Raw genomic sequence first — 16,997 nt, 5'->3', positions numbered from 1 at the left:
CTAAGTTGGAGGGTATTTTGGTCATATCAAGAAACCGACAAACCGGTAAAAGCAATATGTTTTCCCACTAAAGGAGTAAAAAGACTAACAAAAAGAGAAACCAAAAATCAAATCTCTCTCAAAAATCAAACGCTTTGTTGTACTTTACTCCTCTCTCGCCGGAGAGATGCAACGGTTGCTTCTACCTTTACTCTTCCTTACACTGTTACAGCCGGCGATTTCTCATTACTCTTCGTCAACCTCTTCACCTTCTTCTTCCTCCGTATCTTCCGACGCCTCAGAATGGCGGCCAGCTCGAGCCACCTACTACGCGGCGACGAATCCTCGGGACGCGGTGGGCGGTGCGTGTGGGTACGGAGATCTCGTCAAATCTGGATACGGAATGGCTACGGTTGGTGTGAGCGAGACTCTGTTTGAGCGTGGTCAGATCTGTGGTGCTTGTTACGAGCTCAGATGTGTTGATGATCTCCGTTGGTGTATCCCTGGAACTTCTATCATTCTCACCGCTACTAATTTTTGTGCTCCTAATTACGGATTTGATCCAGAAGCTGGTGGTCACTGTAATCCACCCAACAAACATTTCGTGCTTCCCATCGAAGCGTTTGAGAAGATCGCTATTTGGAAAGCTGGCAACATGCCGGTGCAGTATCGGAGGTGCGTTTTCTCTCTCTCTCATAACATTGTTTTGTTTTTTTTTTTAAATTTCCAATTTGTTTCGCGTTTTGGGAGAAAATGCGTTTGCGGTGGTGGGAACGCGCTTCTGCTTTTTCTTTGTTTGGCCCTCCTCTTTCGATTTAAAAATGGAGGCGAAGATGCCTCTTTTGCTTTTGTGTTTTCCGTCTTCTTCGATATCCGTGTGCTTTACATGAGCTGGGTTTACCCTAAGTGATGTCTCGAATCAGCCATTTACTTTTTTGCCCTTGATCGCTCTATTCGAGTAGTTTAGTGTTTACAGATTATTTATACAAGAGAAATTTGTATTGGATAGGTTTGATTGGATTGATGACAACATTGTAGTAAATCTGAATAGTATTGCCTCTCGTTTCAAATGCTAGGAAGGTTAGTCTGTATAATACAGGGGTGTAGATAAAATGTTTATTTTAGACATTTTCATCTTAACAATGAGATGAAGAAGAGAGGAAACCAAATGATATGACTGAAATTGATCGCTTTGGTAAAGTTTTAGTCATGAGGCGATAATCAACTCTTTAGGTTCATGATTGTCTGGATCGTTGGTTTGCCAATCGTTTGGAGCTGAACCTGTAAAGAGTAGTTGCATATTACTTCAAGTTATGGCTTGACAAAACATGTAACTATTATTCTTGTTGGTTTTACCAAAACAGGATCAACTGCAGAAGGGAAGGGAGCATGCGGTTTACAGTTGATGGTGGGGGCATTTTCATCTCGGTTCTTATCACCAATGTTGCGGGATCCGGTGATATAGCTGCTGTGAAGATCAAAGGGTCGAGAACCGGGTGGTTACCTATGGGTCGGAATTGGGGACAAAATTGGCATATCAATGCTGATCTCAAGAACCAAGCTCTCTCATTTGAGGTAACTTCTAGTGACAGGTCAACCGTGACATCTTACAATGTCTCTCCTAAAAACTGGAATTACGGACAGACCTTCGAAGGGAAACAATTCGAGACTCCGTGAGACAAACACGGGTTTATGGAGATATCTCGTGATTCTTTTTTCCTGGTCGGAATTTTTTTGATGGCAAGTATATCGATCTTGGTCTAAGGTTATCTTCTTAGGGTTGAAAAGGAAGGAACTTGGGTCAGACTTTTGCATTTCATCGTCTCTCTCTTTTCCCACGCATAGGTACAAATATCACCAATGTACTAAGAACAGTGATCACACAAACATCACTACTGTATCTATTTGTTTACAATACTAAAGGAGCTTAAGCTTCCTTTCAAATGCTTAAAGCTAATGATGAGCATTGAGTCTTGCAGTTTTCGTTTTCGATCAAACCACTGGTGTACTGTGTTTCGATTTTGTAAAAGTAGGCGATAATCAGATTAAACTGAAGAATATAAAACAGTGAATGCAAAAGGGTGTTGTGATGTATAACAAGAATCAGAATAACTAAAGGTTCAAAGTCAAAAGATATTAAACCTATTATAGCCAAGAATGTAAGTTCACTTACTTCCAATGTGAAGATCATTCAGGCCAAAAGGATCATCGTGTGTTGTAAAAAATTCCTATCAACATCAAACTGCTCTTAAAACTCTACAGAAGAACCGCAAAGAAAATGGAAAATAACAAAAGAAAACCGTGTCAAGAACTCATAAAGTTTGATGAGATTCGATAAGCAACGCATTGAGCATGACGTGAACAGCGGCGTCATAGACCGCAGAGTCATAATGCATTCCGTCAAGTGTACATTGCGGTCCACAATTCCATGTGAAGGACTGGATATCAAGCAAGATAAGCGGACCACCCATTTGGCGCAAGATCTTACTCTCCCCCAGTGATCTATCATACTCATGCCACACCGTATCACTCATCTTCTGCTTCTTCTCATCCGTATTCAACATCCCATTGATCAAAACTGGCATCCCGATCCAGAAGAGATGCATAGATCTACCAGAGGCCGATCCGCCTCCTTCTTGCTCCTTTGGCGTCAAGGGCACTAGAGACTCTACATGACTACTCAATTGCTTCAACCGGAAGCCGAAATCCGAAGCATTGTTCACATGAAGCATGTGCCATAACCCACTTCCCATAATCACAACATCTGGATACTTGTTCTTCTTCTTATACGATACCACAAGATCATCCAAATCTCTCTCGTAAGGAGCCCACACAAAATCAAGCTTCATCCCAATCTCCTTAACCACAATGCTGTAATCACTATGTCTCTTGAACAGATCATCTTTAACAGACTCCATAGCTTTTGAATCGGAACCCAAAACAAGATTCAACAAAGACAAAGCCACGAATCTCGCCTGAGAATCACCAGCGACAACAACCCAAGATCCATTCAACAAATCCGAAACATCGAATTTATCCAATTTCTGAAACTCACAGCTCAAAACTTTCCTCGATTTCATCCAATCCCAATTCTTCACGAAATAATCAAGCTTCGTTGAGCCATTATGCCTACGAACTGACTCGGGATTGGGAACCGGCTTAACATCCCAGACAATCTGATTCACCTCGTTAATACAAGAGATACGATGATCGTAGACGACAACAGACGAAACAGAGGCTACGATGTCCGAAACAGAAGGGAAATAAGGCGTGAGATGAACGCAAACCGCGAGTGAAATAAACAAAGCGCCACTAAAGAAGAGCATCTTGTTCCTGCTCAGATGCCAACCCGCCATAACCATGGGAACGAAGAGGACGAAACAAGCTGCTAATACTCCGAAATGGATCGCTCCTAGCATCTCTCTGATTACGGAATCAGTCACATCTATCTAGATTTCATCTAGACAAAACTAACTTCATCCAGATTCGATCGAATTAAACTCTTTTATTTATTATTTCCTTTAATTAAGAAGCTAGGGTTAAGAATTTGGTTTGGTGAAGAGAACACATCAGACAGAAAACAAAGATTGAAGGCGAAGATGATAATTTGGTGAGATTGAAAGGAACAGAACAACCGTAGGCTTCTTCTCTTCTTCGTTTCGGTTTTTTATTTTTTTCCTTTCTTAAATTTACATATAAGTAAGATCTCCATTAATTTATGATCTCATCTCAGAACGACATAGTTCGGTTCACTTTAGCCTGAAAATGGAACTGGGAAACTATTCTAACGTGCGCTCACCGCTGGGTATTACACTATCACGTGACCGCATGTTGTTGATTTTGATCATAAGTTTCTCGGCCCACGTAGAAGCCCATTTAGCTTCTTCCAAGCCCGACCCGTCAGTTTAACTCACCGATTTTACATAATTTTGTACTTATTTTGTTACTTTCTCATTTTCTGTAGAGGTGTATCAAATCAGAATAATTACGCCTAATTAGAAACATCTTATGATCGTATCATAAGGTAGGGCTAATCTATGTTATTAGTTTTATAGAGATGTGTGTGAACGTTAGCACTTAGCAGCTAGGAAGAAATAATTAAGTAAAGAACCAAAAGATGGATTCATGTGGGGGAAATGTGTCGAGAAGGGTATATAGGTATCTAGATATATATATTATATACATGTGTGTGTATAAAAATGGTGATGCAATTATACAAATAAGCAGGGGCGGGTCCAGCATAATATTTTAGTGGGTGAAAAATGTAGCTATAGGGAATCGAACCAGCAATCTCAAACTATTAGTGAATACAGTCTTAACCACTTTGCCATTACAACATTATTGTTCACTACTAAAATTTCTTTAATTTATACGTTAATGGGGGCAAGTGCCACCACCATCTATCACCTAGGTCCGCCCCTGCAAATAAGACGAAAGAACGAGAATATGGAATTAGGAATAATGAGAGAAAAAGGTTAAGACGATGATGAGAAAGGCTGAGAAGTGATGCTCCGAGGGGATGGCCCATGAATTACTTCCAAGGATTTATTCACATGTTCACATCTGCTGGATCCCACATGATGGATATATCCATCTCATTCTCATATGCTTTTCCGTGTTTTGTTTCTTCTTTCTCTTTTGATTCTGGTTTCATTAATTTATGCGAAATTTAGTTAAGTTGCATGATATACTAATCGCTACCAAATGTTCATATATACTCATAGAGAAGTTGTATAATAATCGATACCAAATGTGAACATGTTAAAATTAACATCATATATTATAATAAATACACTATATTAAATATAAGAACTTTGATTGAGCGGACAATAAAATGCCTTATAGACGACGAGCCATTTAAACTATCATTCATATATATGAATCTGAAAAAGACATATAAATGAAAAAAAAAAAGAAAAAAAAAAAGACAACTATGCTAATATTTATGTACGTAGATCAGATGGCAATGTGAAAAGAAGACAAAGGATTCGCATGCAAGTGGGTACAAAATAATTAAAAGATAGACAGTTATTTCAGTTAGAAGTGCCGCCGAAGAACCAAAAAAAGAGATTGCAACAGTTTTGGGTTAACCCAAGATTCGATCTTCCATGCAACCAATAGAACTCGAACACGTGCACAAATATTCTAGACCGACCACTCGCGGAGAAGCATGGGATAATATAATTGAGGATCGCCACTTGATGAAGAAACACGGTTAACCATTCATTTAGGGCGCCAATTTTTCTTTAATTATTCCGGTTTAGTACATAATTAATCTCCCTCGTGATCATGTTTTTCTTATACCATATTAGAATGCGTTATGCGTAAGACAATTTTTATATATATAAAAAAAGATGATGAAATTTTAATAATAATTTGTTTTAGTATTGGGATAGGGACCTTCCCTTTATTCACTTTTGTTTCTCCTTTTTCATTTCTTCTGTCTTTATATATATATATATATAATAACCCCCTTTGCTCTCCAAACCCTCAACGAAAACAAACCATTTCTATCTTCTTCTTCTCCTCGAGTCTCAATTCTCTCTAGCTCTCTCTTTCTTTCTTGAAATTGATTCAAACATCACAATTTCAAGAGATTATATTATATCTATGGCTCCTGTCTCGTTACCTCCAGGTTTCAGATTCCATCCAACGGACGAGGAACTAATTACTTACTATCTAAAAAGAAAGATCAACGGTCTAGAAATTGAACTTGAGGTTATCGCTGAAGTTGATCTCTACAAGTGTGAGCCATGGGACTTACCAGGTAATATTACTAATTTGATCTTCTTCCTTTATATATGCATGAGTTACTATAGCTATTATATATGATTTAAATCTTTTCTAGGATGTTCATATATATAGTTTATGATAAACATTGCTCGATGATAATTTTAGATTTCAAATTTCATTTGGATTAAAATCTTACAATTTCTACGATAAGAATTGTTTTTTAATTGGTCTATAAAACCCATAACAACAAGAGAGCTAGGTTGAAGAAAAGAATAAGAATATAATATGGATGAAGAAACCCTATCTATATACTTTAATTTTCTTCCGGAAAAATTCCACATGTACAAGCACATATATAAGCAGTATTTTTTATATAATTATTTTCTTAATTTGATTTGTTATTATTTCTATATATATATTTTAAAATTGTATAATTGTAAAAAACATGAATGCCGCGATCGAACTTAGTTGAGATATTCTTAACGTTTAGAATTTATTCATATACATACACATGCTTTGACAAATGACGCTGTCTAAAGTAGTCACTAATGAAATATAGGAAAATCTTTGCTTCCGAGCAAAGACCAAGAATGGTACTTCTTCAGCCCACGTGACCGGAAGTACCCTAACGGCTCAAGGACAAACCGCGCAACCAAAGGCGGTTATTGGAAGGCCACTGGCAAAGACCGTCGTGTGAGTTGGAGAGACCGAGCCATTGGAACCAAGAAGACACTGGTTTACTACCGTGGCCGTGCGCCACATGGTATTAGAACCGGTTGGGTCATGCACGAATATCGACTCGATGAAACCGAATGCGAGCCTTCTGCGTACGGCATGCAGGTTCGTAATTGGCTTACTATAACTGAATCGTCTAATTATTATTTTTCTTGTGTATATATCATATTTTTTTAAAATCGTCTAATTAAATTCTATGTGTGATCAGGATGCATATGCACTTTGTCGTGTGTTCAAAAAGATTGTGATTGAAGCTAAGCCAAGAGATCAGCATCGGTCATATGTCCACGCGATGCCGAATGTGAGCGGTAACGGCTCATCGAGTTTTGACAATTGTTCAGATCTCGAAATCAGTTCAGCTACTCATCAAGTTCAAAACACATTCCAACCGCGATTTGGCAACGAGCGTTTTAACTCCAACGCAATCAGCAACGAGGACTGGTCACAATTCTACGGCTCTTCTTATAGACCATTCCCTACTCCATATAAGGTATAACTAATATATTTCAAAGTTTTTTACATCCATCAACATATTAAATATTTTGAATGATGGATTTTCTATATGTACAGGTTAATACAGAGATCGAATGTTCAATGTTACGACACAATGTATCTCTACCACCGTTGCGTGTAGAGAACTCTGCGGTTAATGATTGCGATTTCTTCACGAGTATGACTCACAACAACGATCATGGCGTTTTTGACGACTTTACTTTCGTTGCAAGTAACTCCAACCACTATAATAGCGTTGGGGATCAAGTGATCCACGTTGGCAATTATGTTGACCAATTGATGACGTCTAATCATCATTTGAACCAGGTATGTATATATATCCGACTATTTAAAGATACTTATTTCAATGTTAATATTTAAGCCTAACATATGTATATTATTTATGCATTTGAAAAGGCCGGTTATTTAGAAGAGCAAAAGATCATACCGAGTTTGGATGATACTGATCACCAAAATCTTGGATTTCATGGTGAGCATGTTTTATAATTAGGTTTAAAATACAAGATTGTTATGGTGCTCTTCCTATCTAACGATGATTACAAATTGTTTAATTTACAGGGAACAATACCAATGAGGACCACATAGATATCGATGATTTTTTCTCATTTGATAAATATAACGAGGAAAACGTGAATAGAATAGAAGACAATAATGAACAGTTGGATACAAATGAAACACTTGATTCATCAGGATTCGAGGTGGTTGAAGAAGAAACTAGATTTAACAACCAAATGCTCATTTCGACATATCAAACAACGAAGATTCAATATCACCAAGTCGTGCCTTCTCACACGTTGAAAGTTCACGTCAATCACAATAATGTGGAAGAAAGAACATTGTTTATCGAAGAGGACAAAGATTCTTGGTTACAAAGAGCTGAGAAGATCACCAAGACAAAACTAACACTTTGTAGTTTAATGGCTCAGCAATACTACAAATGTCTTGCGATTTTTTTCTGATTCTTTTTTTATAAATTGTTGATTTATTTAATCCGATTTATTTAATCCCATTTGGATAACAGGGCATTTACATAATATACATGTATACTAATATTTAACATTTAATTATTGTATTTCCTACTATTTAAAAATATTTCTTATACGAATATTTCCATTAAGAGGATATATAGTTTTCTTTCGTTGTTATTTCTCTCAAGATTTCGCATTATTCACCTTTTTAATGGAAAATTCTAGCAATTGTGTCCCATAAATTAGACAATTAACATGAATTTAGTAGGTAGCCAATTCCATGAGCTTCTTCCAAGCCGGTCTAGCCGAAATCTCATTCCACCACCGGTTAACATTCTCTCGAGACGTAACCAAACCGCACAAACTGGTTTCATTCATGATATATCTCATACCGGGCATATGAGTCAAATCAGCCAATGTGAATTCATCACCGGCCAAGTACCGGTTCGTAGCTAACCGGTTCTCATACACATCCAGGACCTTGTCGAACTTGACCTTTAGCTCTTCAACCAAAGTGACGTCGCATGGCTCACCAAACTTGGGCTTAAAGACGACGTTCATAACTAAGGGTAGAGCCACAGCGTAGAGATAGTTATTCTCAACTTCCATCCACTGGTCAACAATGGCTCGTCTCTCCAATGTCTTGCCCAACAGGTCCGTTCCTTGGTCCGCATACTTTGTCGCGTAGTACCTCGCTATGGCTCGCGACTCTTGAAGCCACAAATCCAACACATAAATAGCTTCTTCTGTTTGTTTTTTCTTTATTTTACCATTACCATAAGAATATATAAAATAAGTTATAAAGGTTACCAAAAAGCTTTAGATCTCCATCTTCAATAGCTGGAACTTGACCAAACGGCTAATACAAGGGAAGAGTTACACAATGAATAATACGTTTTCTGTGATGATAATGTGCTATAACATAAAACTGCTCATACCTGACGGAGAAGATGTTGTGGTTTTTTCTGCTCAAGTTGATCGAGATCTACATGAACCACTTCAAACTCGATGCCTTTCTCCAAAAAACAGAGCAATACTCTCTGCGGATTAGCTGCTTTTATCTGCCCATACACTTTGACCACCATTTTCTGATTAAAATTTTATAACTTTATTCGTAACAATTGATATCAATTGTAAATACCGATAGAGAATGTGGATGTGTGTGTGCGTCTGTTTTATAGACCACAAAATGATATTTCAACCTTTAAATTAAAGAATCAGTTTGCCTGTGGATGGTAATCAGTGGAAATCCCCTGGACCGGTGAGTAGGTGAGAAATAGAAACGTGCTTTTATCATGGAATTATTGATTTTAATGTTTTTTTTTCTTTCTTTTCTATGGTGCAATTATGTCAGATATCATAAAAGAGAATGTATAAGAAGTTCTAAATACCATGTTAAGGAGCATTCATAATTGTACATTAGTCTCAACATAACAAGACAACGTTTGAGATGGTTCGATACAATAAACATGATCATAACTAAAAGCTATACAATTAGCTTAAGTGGTTGTACAAACGAAATCTCCATAAACAAATAGGAGAAGCTTTCAACAGGTGATAGATTGGACAATGATCAGGGAATCGAAAAGAGAGAAAAAGACACAAGACTACATTTCCCAATATTATTATTCACAAACCCAGTTCCAAGAACCATTTACAACGCATTAACGAGGAGAACAAGAGTGGTTTGTATATACATATGTACCTTTGTATCAACAGTGGTTTATGACGATATGTGTTTTTGTGCAAAGTGGGTTCAGACAGGGACACGCCTTCCACGGTAGCGATCCAGCAACTGATTCAATGACCAAATAGTTGGTAAAAGTTCGATTGGATCATAAGACAAATGTGTCTAAATAGTAAAACTGAGAGCAAGTGCAACGTACCGATCTTATGTATGGTTGATGCAAAAGCCAGCCCAATAGAGGTATCCTTTGAAGGAAGACGGCAAGTGTAGGCCAGAAACCACTTAACAAGTACAGAAGAATGGACAAAAGACATTAGTAAGCAAATCAACAACTAGAACATGAATTAGTAAAACCACAAATTTGTTAGGAGAAGTACACTTGAAAAAAAACCCACCTGAAGAGGACAAGGAAACCATAAGATTCTAGAAGCAAACCGAAGATAGGCCATCCAAACACAACAAACAAGAAACCCAATCCAAATGAAATAGTACCCTGTATATCAAGAAGTATAAAAGCAAGAAGATTTATTAACTACTATACTCTTCAAAAACACAAAGATATATCATGAGAGTTCTTCTCGCTTAGTCATAGCTTTAGTCTTTGCCTTGTGACCTTAGGAATCAGATTGAAAACAAAAGGGATAATGAAAGAAACAACCTTAAAATTCTGCCGTTTAGTAAAGAATTGGATAGCTGGGTGGATTCCAATGGTTAGAGTAACACCAGCTAGGAAGAGGATCTGTTCAAATAGACTACAGAGACTTAGAATTATATCTTGCTAAAATCGTAAGAGCACAAAGCTGGTAAATTCCTACATTTCCCATGGCTATGAGTCCCTTGTCAAACACAAATATCACTCCCAGGAATGTAAAGAAGACACCAAATCCAGTCAAACCTAGCCCAATCTCTGCCACATATATCACCATATCAGCAAATTTTCAATAATGTGACTAGTTCAAAATATTGAACTTTTGTATGACTCAACAATAATGATAACAAATTCCCAAGTGCAACATCATGAAGAATATAAAAAAAAAAATCAATTTTTTTTAGCCTCCATAGATCAATTTTTTTAGCCTCCATAGATACTACTAACACACAATGAAGCCATAGCCAAAGAGGCACAAAACAGAAGAAACCAGAATATGCCAATAAATTTCTCAACAATTCAGCCGTGGGTAAGGGTAGCAAACAATTTCAATCGACAAGGCAAATAGCTCAATTTGAAATCAATGGATACGAGTTCATTATGATCACATCCCAATTTAACGACTGTATCGGAACTTACTTTTTAGGTCGTTCATCTCCAAGGAAGCCATTGTTACCGTCGAATTAGACAATCAGAAAACGTAAGAAGACAATTCAAACAAGTTTCAGATCTGACACAGTGTATTTTATTTTAGTCTCTGAAATCAACCCAAGAGTTTGGATCTTCATCTTCTTGGAATTGGAACGTGGTGGTGGTGTCAAATGTCAACGACTTCCAGTAGAAGGAACCAAGCGCGAGTCAAAGCTTCGTCATCCTTGGGTCTCCACGTCATCTTGACAGCATGAGATATTTCAAAAGAACCCCCTCACTGTTAATCCCTTACGAACATACCCCAAAAGATTTCTGGCGTTCGGGGGTTAGGCCCATTAAAGGCCAATTAAACAAAAGACCCATATAAGGTCCACTATATATAACCGTGACTCCAGCCTAGCCCATTAAAGGCCAATTAAACTAAACTGTTGCATAATTTTAGATTTTTATTTTCTTAATTCATCGATTTTTCATTTTCAAGGTTCAGTCATAACAATAACAAGTAAAATTTTACTCCATACCATAGGACCATATCCTAAAAAGACTATTGATGAAATAAGAAAACTGGTCAGTTACTTATATTTATTTACTCTGTTAAGTGCATACTATTTAAACTGGAAAAATTACAAAATTATCGAAAGAGTCGAACACTTTTTTAAAGTAAACTTATACAAAAATTAGAAAGCAAAAAGAGCTTGAAACACATCATCGTCCCAAAACGAAACCCGGTTTAGGTTCGAGTGAGCAAAGCCGAAATATGAGCCGCCGAGAGCGTCTGGGCTCTAAGAGGCGGTCTGTTACCGGAAAGTCGCGGCGGCCTGTCAAGAAAAACGTCGTGACCACTTAGATTTCGCTCCGATGCGCCGCCACATCCGGATAATCTACGACAGTGAGGGCTTTCTCTTCGCTGCTTAAGCTTTGCGTTGAATGGATTCTCCGGCTTCGCGAGATCTTCCACGGTTAGCGCTTCGGCCAACGATGTGAAAGACTGTGATTTACCTTTGTAATATTTCGATAATCCTCTCCTGCAATATATTCGTAACAATTTCAAAAACTATTTCTCTAAACTCCCCAGAAATAAAATATTTCCGTATTGTACTCCTAAACTAGTATAAGATTATATATTAAGAAAACACCGTAATTATTTGGGGTCTGTTCGGACAATATTTAACATCAACAGAACATTAATTCTAATTCTCTTTACCTTGAGGAAGAAGAAGAAGAGCTTCGACGGTCCGAATCATCAGGAGAGTTTGGAAAAGAAGACTGAGAGTTAGCACCTTCATCTGCGTCAGCGTCAGCGTCAGCGTCTCTGACGTAGTTTCCGCGTCTGCGTTCTTCTCCCAGCATAAGAGACTCCATCTGTTCTTGATAGTGCATTTTTCTTCTTTTAAGCCGCTCCTAATTTATTACTAAAAGAGTTGAGAACAGGAACAGTGGCATTTATACGCTTATAAATATTTTTAATGAATGTGTTTTTATATATAGTCGGCCCGTAATTAAAACTGTTTACGTAGTGAATAATTCGAATTAAAAACATTATCTAATGAGCTCTGTTTCACAAATAACATGTCACGCCCATGAACATGGGTTCTGGTTTTGCGGTCTTTTAAATAAATAAACATGTCAGAGATAAGATATTTTTGGGAATGAATTGAACGAGATGAAGACACGTGGAAAGATTGAAGAAATGGACGGAGATTAGATACATGTTACGTGGTGGGTGGAAACAGATGGCACGAAGAACGATGTCATCGAGAATCTCTGTGTAACGAATCTAACGATACGTGTCGAACTGCGTTGAATAGATTCAACGACTTTTTGGGCCATGATTGATAAATGAACTTTTTTTTTAAGTATTTATGGACCGTTAAGGCCCGTAGCACATGATCGCCTTTTAAAAACATTATCAAGATGTGCGACTGGTAAGAAAGTAATCGATAGGATTAGAAGAATCTTTTACGTTTTCTTGACCGAAGAGCAAGTAGAATGTTTTCCTCGACTGTGCTGTGCTTGTTTTGCCTTTATTCCAGCTTAAAAGAAAGGTTCACTAATTTTCTACCGTTTTTATTCTAACTGGTACCATGCAGAGTCAGAATCAACTGTTCTTTACTCTAATTATATCCCTCCAACGAGGGCCAACCACCAATTTTCATCAGAAAAGACTGATAAAATAACTAAACTCAGTGTTTAACTTGAAGAAAAAACCTATTCCTAAATTATGCATCAGTACTCAGGGGCCTCTGTACAGAGTTCCCCCTAGTAAGATATTCAAAATGAATTTCAATTCCTACTTCAAGTACATTAAAAAGTTAGAGTCGCTAAAGTTTAAACATTTTCAGAGGTAAGTACTTGACTTAACTATCCTACATATCATTCTACAACAGAATACCTAGAAATTCGAGGACGAGTGATTACTCTAGACTACGCTAATCAGTCATTTTATACCGAATGTAGATTGTTTGGTATTGGTCAATCTAGGGTTCATGATCGGTTCTGGAGTCTAGCAAAGCATATCAAAAGCAGATACTACTACTGTACTACTTCAGATTCCATATGCATCATGAATTCATGATATTTGTATCTAGCAGTGGAATATGCACATATGAGACAGTTTGGATTTCTCTCGGAGATTAGAAACCAGAACACTACTATAAACAAAAGGGTTCCCTGATTACCAAATCCGTATTCACAAGCGCTAATTCATAGAATGCACAAGAAAAATCACAGTGTGTGGCATAGAATCAAATTCAATAAAACCATCAATGATGTGTCTGTGTGCCATCAATGCCTATCCTGAAGACTGAAGAGAGGATTATAGTCAATCTGGTAACGAATAACAATCTCAATCTGGTAACGAATAAGAATCCAAGCAAGAAAAGTATGACAAATCCTTCAATTTACGAAAGATAAAAGGCAAAGATTCGAAACGTTGAAACAGAGAAAACCTAACGAAATTAGGTGAGACGCTCGAAAACCCAACAAATAGGCATTACACTAATTGGACCTGAGACAGACAAGACGAGCCGATCAATCCTTGTTCCTGAGCCTCTCGATCCTCTGGTTAAGATGCTCGATCCTGACAACCAAATTGGTCACTGAGTAAAGGATCCAGTAGAAGACAAGGGCAGCCGCGATGAGAAGCGCGTTTCGCTGGGATTTCATCATGGATTTCTGGTGACGAAGATGCTCCGACGGTGTGCAGGAATCGCCTTCGCACGAAGGCATCGTCTCGTACTTCCAGTAGATGTCCATTAATAAGAAGAGGCAGAAAGGAACTATGGAGAGAAACGGTTTGAGGAGATTACGCGTGACGGCGACTAATCCCTTGCGGAGTCCGTCGAGTCCTGGCATCGTCAATAGCACCACCATGATCGCTTCAGCCGCCGCTGCGTAACCTAAAACAACCCATTCGAGCGCCATTATCACCGGATCAAGCTAGATCTGAAGAAGTCTCTTCTGAAATTTCTAATTTTCCGATCTTTTCTTTTCTGGGGGAAGAGAAGAAGATGTAAGGAACGTGGTACACGTGGCGGTAGACGCGTGTCACACGTCGGTTAAGAGGGAGAAGACTTTAAATGGGCTCATATGGACTGGGTTTTCTTAAATAAGGCCCAAATAGTTACACAAAGTAGCCGCTTCTTTAAAGCAGGCTTTTAGTTAGATTTACACACACCGTCTATTTGTCAAGTAGAAAAATAAATATAAAAACAAAAAAACGAAACGGCAACGTTTAGTAGGTGAGACACGTGGATCAGATTGTGTTTTGTCTCCTAATCACATCACTGTCAAAGCAGATACATAAATGGATATATATAAGCACACATTAAACGGAGTTGTAAACTCATACTGACTACAAGAACATCAAGAAGCAAAATCTTTACAGTAGAAACAAACATATTCTCATATCTCTTGTAATCTCCGCCAGAAAGGAAAACAAAGTTTGTATGGCAACCACCGGATCGAAGAGCTTTCAGTTGATCACCACCTGTTTCAGGAAGCACATCGTAAACACACGCGCTTCCCCACGCGCCACCGTCTCTGCCCTTTTCTCTCCACGGTATCTAACACTCTCTTTCCCTTTCTATTTTTTTCCTTCTTCTTTCAAATGGATCCATGTTTCTTTGAACCTAATATGTAACAAAAAGAAAAAGAAAATACATTGATGGCAAGAGAAAAAGAGAGAAACGACTACATTTGGTTTCTATGGAAATATAATTAGTTTTTATGAGATGGATAATAGTATATAGTATAACACCATCTTGATTATAATGAATCTGATATGAAAAGTCGTTAACGACAACATATTTGAGGGTTGTGATGTTTTGGTTATTTCTCAATGTGTTTGTTTATCAGTGTCTAGTTTTGGTCAAAACTCAAAACGATCCTTAGTTTTGCACTTTCTTGATTTGAAGATATGATTCCCAGATCTAGAAAGTTCAGATATCAGAGTTAGGTACGTACTAGGGTTCCAAATTAGTTTAATTATATATATCAGTTGTGTCTTTTAATACTGTCAATCTCTTTAATTTTTTTTTTCTTTTCTTCCAAATGTCGTATGTAGTATATGCTTAGTTTAAACGCAATGGATCCGAAAAGCTCCCTGTCATATTTGCACAAGTGTTTTGATTTTGAGTCTTAAAAAAGTGTTTTTTATTTATAAGAAAATCCTTTTTCATCAAATCTTAAAATAATAAATACATTTTCATGAAAATAAAATATATTCGTACAAAAAGCATAAGCAATGTACTACAGTGGTACATTGTAGAAAGATATGGCATATGCCATATGCCATTAGGCGTAAGTGGATAATACCAAAACAAATCCAATTCAGGATTTGACACGTGTCAGTAATGTTAATTTACATCCACACCGATGAAGAAGAATAAACTTTTCTTTTGGGTAGACAACTCGTAGTGTTGTGTAGTAGTTGGGGTCAAACTCAAAACCGTAAACCAAATTACAAGCCACATTTGATAGTTTTATTTGCTGTAGTCCATATCGTAAAGAAACACGTTATTTTCCATATAAATATATTGAGATGAGTAGACGTGATGTAGCCTGATGATTATCTCATATCGTTAAATGAAAGATAAGAATTGGACCGACAGCTTTGAAGATATTGAAATATTGATGGGAGCTGAGTCTGACTATGACATATTTTGACATTACTTGATTTTTTTATATCGATTTATAAGGAAAAAGGCATTTATGGGGGGGGGGGGGGGGTCACTTTTTACTGAAATACAAAACTTTCCATCTTTAATAATATACAATGACCGGATAAAATAGAAGAGACCGTCTTCGTATGACTCTGAATTCTTTTTTTTTTTTTTTTTTTTTGGTTGTTGTGTGTATTTTCTTTTTGTGTGGTGGCAATAACGTCTCATCTACCGAGCAAACAATCTCCCACCCAACTGGAAATTTGTTTTTTCTTATTTCCCTTGATATCGCAAAATTTATTTGATTCAATAATTTAGCATTGTTTTGTTTTTTTTTTTTTTTGTACATGCGACAAAATATCGTATCAGATAAAAAAAAAGTCTTCTAAAATATCATTTTTTCCCCCCTTTGAACGAACAGCAGGAGTGGTCATTCCTCGGCGTATGATAAGAACGTGGAGGATGAACTGCATGCAAGTGCAGTTCCTGACGAAGTCATAAAGCCAGATTCCGATCAATATTGGTCTCCTCATCCTCAGACTGGAGTTTTTGGCCCCTCCACCGCTGATCACAGCTCCGCCTCTGAAGGTGCTGCACGCCAGGACTCTGCGGTGCTGGAGGAGACTGCTTGGTTTCGCCCCACTAGTCTCGAGGACTCAGACAAGACTCACCATGTTTAAGTCTCTCTCTCCCTGTTTTTTTTTACTGGTGGTAATGTTGTAATAATGTTCTATAAGTAGACAAACTCTATGTCAAATAGTGTCCTAAAAACCTTTTAAGTCTGCTATGTTAATGTTCAATAACGAATCAAACCAATCAAAATGAAGTTTGGAAATTATTCGGTACGGTTAATCAAAGCCATGATGAGTGAAAAGACAACATCAGCTAATCGAATCTCTGAAGAACAAAATCAATTATAT

General features: G+C 37.5%; 8 protein-coding genes across 9 annotated transcripts; 3 read left to right on the top strand and 5 right to left on the bottom strand.

Moving 5' to 3' along the window:
• The first annotated feature begins 48 nt into the window (after positions 1 to 48).
• LOC17891251 (expansin-A13) lies at positions 49 to 1,960 on the top strand. Its single transcript, XM_006296665.2, has 2 exons — positions 49 to 654; positions 1,344 to 1,960. The coding sequence occupies exons 1-2, from the start codon at positions 167 to 169 to the stop codon at positions 1,654 to 1,656; spliced, it is 801 nt and encodes a 266-aa protein (XP_006296727.1). The 5' UTR covers positions 49 to 166; the 3' UTR covers positions 1,657 to 1,960.
• A 122-nt stretch (positions 1,961 to 2,082) lies between these two features.
• Positions 2,083 to 3,643, bottom strand: LOC17890998. The gene has a single exon (XM_006297889.2). The coding sequence runs from the start codon at positions 3,396 to 3,398 to the stop codon at positions 2,292 to 2,294; it is 1,107 nt and encodes a 368-aa protein (XP_006297951.1). The 5' UTR covers positions 3,399 to 3,643; the 3' UTR covers positions 2,083 to 2,291.
• Positions 3,644 to 5,589: 1,946 nt separating this feature from the next.
• LOC17891969 (NAC domain-containing protein 45) lies at positions 5,590 to 7,923 on the top strand. Its single transcript, XM_006297499.2, has 6 exons — positions 5,590 to 5,746; positions 6,272 to 6,552; positions 6,656 to 6,937; positions 7,018 to 7,266; positions 7,357 to 7,429; positions 7,519 to 7,923. The coding sequence occupies exons 1-6, from the start codon at positions 5,590 to 5,592 to the stop codon at positions 7,917 to 7,919; spliced, it is 1,443 nt and encodes a 480-aa protein (XP_006297561.1). The 3' UTR covers positions 7,920 to 7,923.
• Positions 7,924 to 8,133: 210 nt separating this feature from the next.
• On the bottom strand, positions 8,134 to 9,234 carry LOC17891153 (glutathione S-transferase F11). Its single transcript, XM_006298460.2, has 3 exons — positions 8,867 to 9,234; positions 8,739 to 8,787; positions 8,134 to 8,638 (listed from the first exon to the last, which is right to left on the bottom strand). Exons 1-3 carry the CDS (start codon positions 9,011 to 9,013, stop codon positions 8,190 to 8,192), a joined length of 645 nt encoding a protein of 214 aa, XP_006298522.1. The 5' UTR covers positions 9,014 to 9,234; the 3' UTR covers positions 8,134 to 8,189.
• A 153-nt stretch (positions 9,235 to 9,387) lies between these two features.
• On the bottom strand, positions 9,388 to 11,129 carry LOC17891883 (vesicle transport protein GOT1). Its single transcript, XM_006298716.2, has 6 exons — positions 10,904 to 11,129; positions 10,431 to 10,522; positions 10,274 to 10,354; positions 10,011 to 10,108; positions 9,815 to 9,896; positions 9,388 to 9,723 (listed from the first exon to the last, which is right to left on the bottom strand). The coding sequence occupies exons 1-6, from the start codon at positions 10,932 to 10,934 to the stop codon at positions 9,685 to 9,687; spliced, it is 423 nt and encodes a 140-aa protein (XP_006298778.1). The 5' UTR covers positions 10,935 to 11,129; the 3' UTR covers positions 9,388 to 9,684.
• Positions 11,130 to 11,471: 342 nt separating this feature from the next.
• LOC17892543 lies at positions 11,472 to 12,410 on the bottom strand. The gene is made up of 2 exons (XM_006298661.2): positions 12,120 to 12,410; positions 11,472 to 11,940 (listed from the first exon to the last, which is right to left on the bottom strand). Exons 1-2 carry the CDS (start codon positions 12,293 to 12,295, stop codon positions 11,646 to 11,648), a joined length of 471 nt encoding a protein of 156 aa, XP_006298723.1. The 5' UTR covers positions 12,296 to 12,410; the 3' UTR covers positions 11,472 to 11,645.
• Positions 12,411 to 13,730: 1,320 nt separating this feature from the next.
• On the bottom strand, positions 13,731 to 14,389 carry LOC17891226. The gene has a single exon (XM_006298749.2). The coding sequence runs from the start codon at positions 14,336 to 14,338 to the stop codon at positions 13,946 to 13,948; it is 393 nt and encodes a 130-aa protein (XP_006298811.1). The 5' UTR covers positions 14,339 to 14,389; the 3' UTR covers positions 13,731 to 13,945.
• A 335-nt stretch (positions 14,390 to 14,724) lies between these two features.
• LOC17893156 (late embryogenesis abundant protein At5g17165) lies at positions 14,725 to 16,912 on the top strand. 2 transcript variants are annotated; one of them, XM_006298763.2, is made up of 2 exons: positions 14,725 to 14,975; positions 16,502 to 16,912. In XM_006298763.2, the coding sequence occupies exons 1-2, from the start codon at positions 14,863 to 14,865 to the stop codon at positions 16,755 to 16,757; spliced, it is 369 nt and encodes a 122-aa protein (XP_006298825.1). In that variant the 5' UTR covers positions 14,725 to 14,862; the 3' UTR covers positions 16,758 to 16,912. The 2 variants fall into 2 exon arrangements, with proteins under 2 accessions (XP_006298825.1, XP_006298826.1); XM_006298764.2 differs by having other exon boundaries at positions 14,731 to 14,975; positions 16,499 to 16,912.
• Positions 16,913 to 16,997: the final 85 nt, after the last annotated feature.

This window comes from Capsella rubella, unplaced genomic scaffold, assembly GCF_000375325.1.
Source record: "Capsella rubella cultivar Monte Gargano unplaced genomic scaffold, Caprub1_0 scaffold_3, whole genome shotgun sequence".
Lineage (NCBI taxonomy): Eukaryota > Viridiplantae > Streptophyta > Magnoliopsida > Brassicales > Brassicaceae > Capsella > Capsella rubella.
The sequence above is the reverse complement of the archived record's forward strand: the minus strand, read 5'-3'. Positions and strand labels throughout refer to the sequence as shown.

What these genes read in the sequence shown, in the direction of transcription:
- LOC17891251 (XM_006296665.2), top strand. Translation starts at nt 167, where the DNA reads ATGCAACGGTTGCTTCTACCTTTACTCTTCCTTACACTGTTACAGCCG. An exon ending in ATGCCGGTGCAGTATCGGAG is followed by an intron (nt 655 to 1,343) that starts GTGCGTTTTCTC and finishes TTACCAAAACAG; the next exon opens with GATCAACTGCAGAAGGGAAG.
- LOC17890998 (XM_006297889.2), bottom strand. Translation starts at nt 3,398, where the DNA reads ATGCTAGGAGCGATCCATTTCGGAGTATTAGCAGCTTGTTTCGTCCTC.
- LOC17891969 (XM_006297499.2), top strand. Translation starts at nt 5,590, where the DNA reads ATGGCTCCTGTCTCGTTACCTCCAGGTTTCAGATTCCATCCAACGGAC. An exon ending in CTTCTGCGTACGGCATGCAG is followed by an intron (nt 6,553 to 6,655) that starts GTTCGTAATTGG and finishes ATGTGTGATCAG; the next exon opens with GATGCATATGCACTTTGTCG. An exon ending in CCAAAATCTTGGATTTCATG is followed by an intron (nt 7,430 to 7,518) that starts GTGAGCATGTTT and finishes TTTAATTTACAG; the next exon opens with GGAACAATACCAATGAGGAC.
- LOC17891153 (XM_006298460.2), bottom strand. Translation starts at nt 9,013, where the DNA reads ATGGTGGTCAAAGTGTATGGGCAGATAAAAGCAGCTAATCCGCAGAGA. An exon ending in CACAACATCTTCTCCGTCAG is followed by an intron (nt 8,788 to 8,866) that starts GTATGAGCAGTT and finishes CCCTTGTATTAG; the next exon opens with CCGTTTGGTCAAGTTCCAGC. An exon ending in TGGAGATCTAAAGCTTTTTG is followed by an intron (nt 8,639 to 8,738) that starts GTAACCTTTATA and finishes TGTGGCTTCAAG; the next exon opens with AGTCGCGAGCCATAGCGAGG.
- LOC17891883 (XM_006298716.2), bottom strand. Translation starts at nt 10,934, where the DNA reads ATGGCTTCCTTGGAGATGAACGACCTAAAAA. An exon ending in GACTCATAGCCATGGGAAAT is followed by an intron (nt 10,355 to 10,430) that starts GTAGGAATTTAC and finishes CTATTTGAACAG; the next exon opens with ATCCTCTTCCTAGCTGGTGT. An exon ending in CTAAACGGCAGAATTTTAAG is followed by an intron (nt 10,109 to 10,273) that starts GTTGTTTCTTTC and finishes CTTGATATACAG; the next exon opens with GGTACTATTTCATTTGGATT.
- LOC17892543 (XM_006298661.2), bottom strand. Translation starts at nt 12,295, where the DNA reads ATGCACTATCAAGAACAGATGGAGTCTCTTATGCTGGGAGAAGAACGC. An exon ending in TCTTCTTCTTCTTCCTCAAG is followed by an intron (nt 11,941 to 12,119) that starts GTAAAGAGAATT and finishes AATATATTGCAG; the next exon opens with GAGAGGATTATCGAAATATT.
- LOC17891226 (XM_006298749.2), bottom strand. Translation starts at nt 14,338, where the DNA reads ATGGCGCTCGAATGGGTTGTTTTAGGTTACGCAGCGGCGGCTGAAGCG.
- LOC17893156 (XM_006298764.2), top strand. Translation starts at nt 14,863, where the DNA reads ATGGCAACCACCGGATCGAAGAGCTTTCAGTTGATCACCACCTGTTTC. An exon ending in TCTGCCCTTTTCTCTCCACG is followed by an intron (nt 14,976 to 16,498) that starts GTATCTAACACT and finishes TTGAACGAACAG; the next exon opens with CAGGAGTGGTCATTCCTCGG.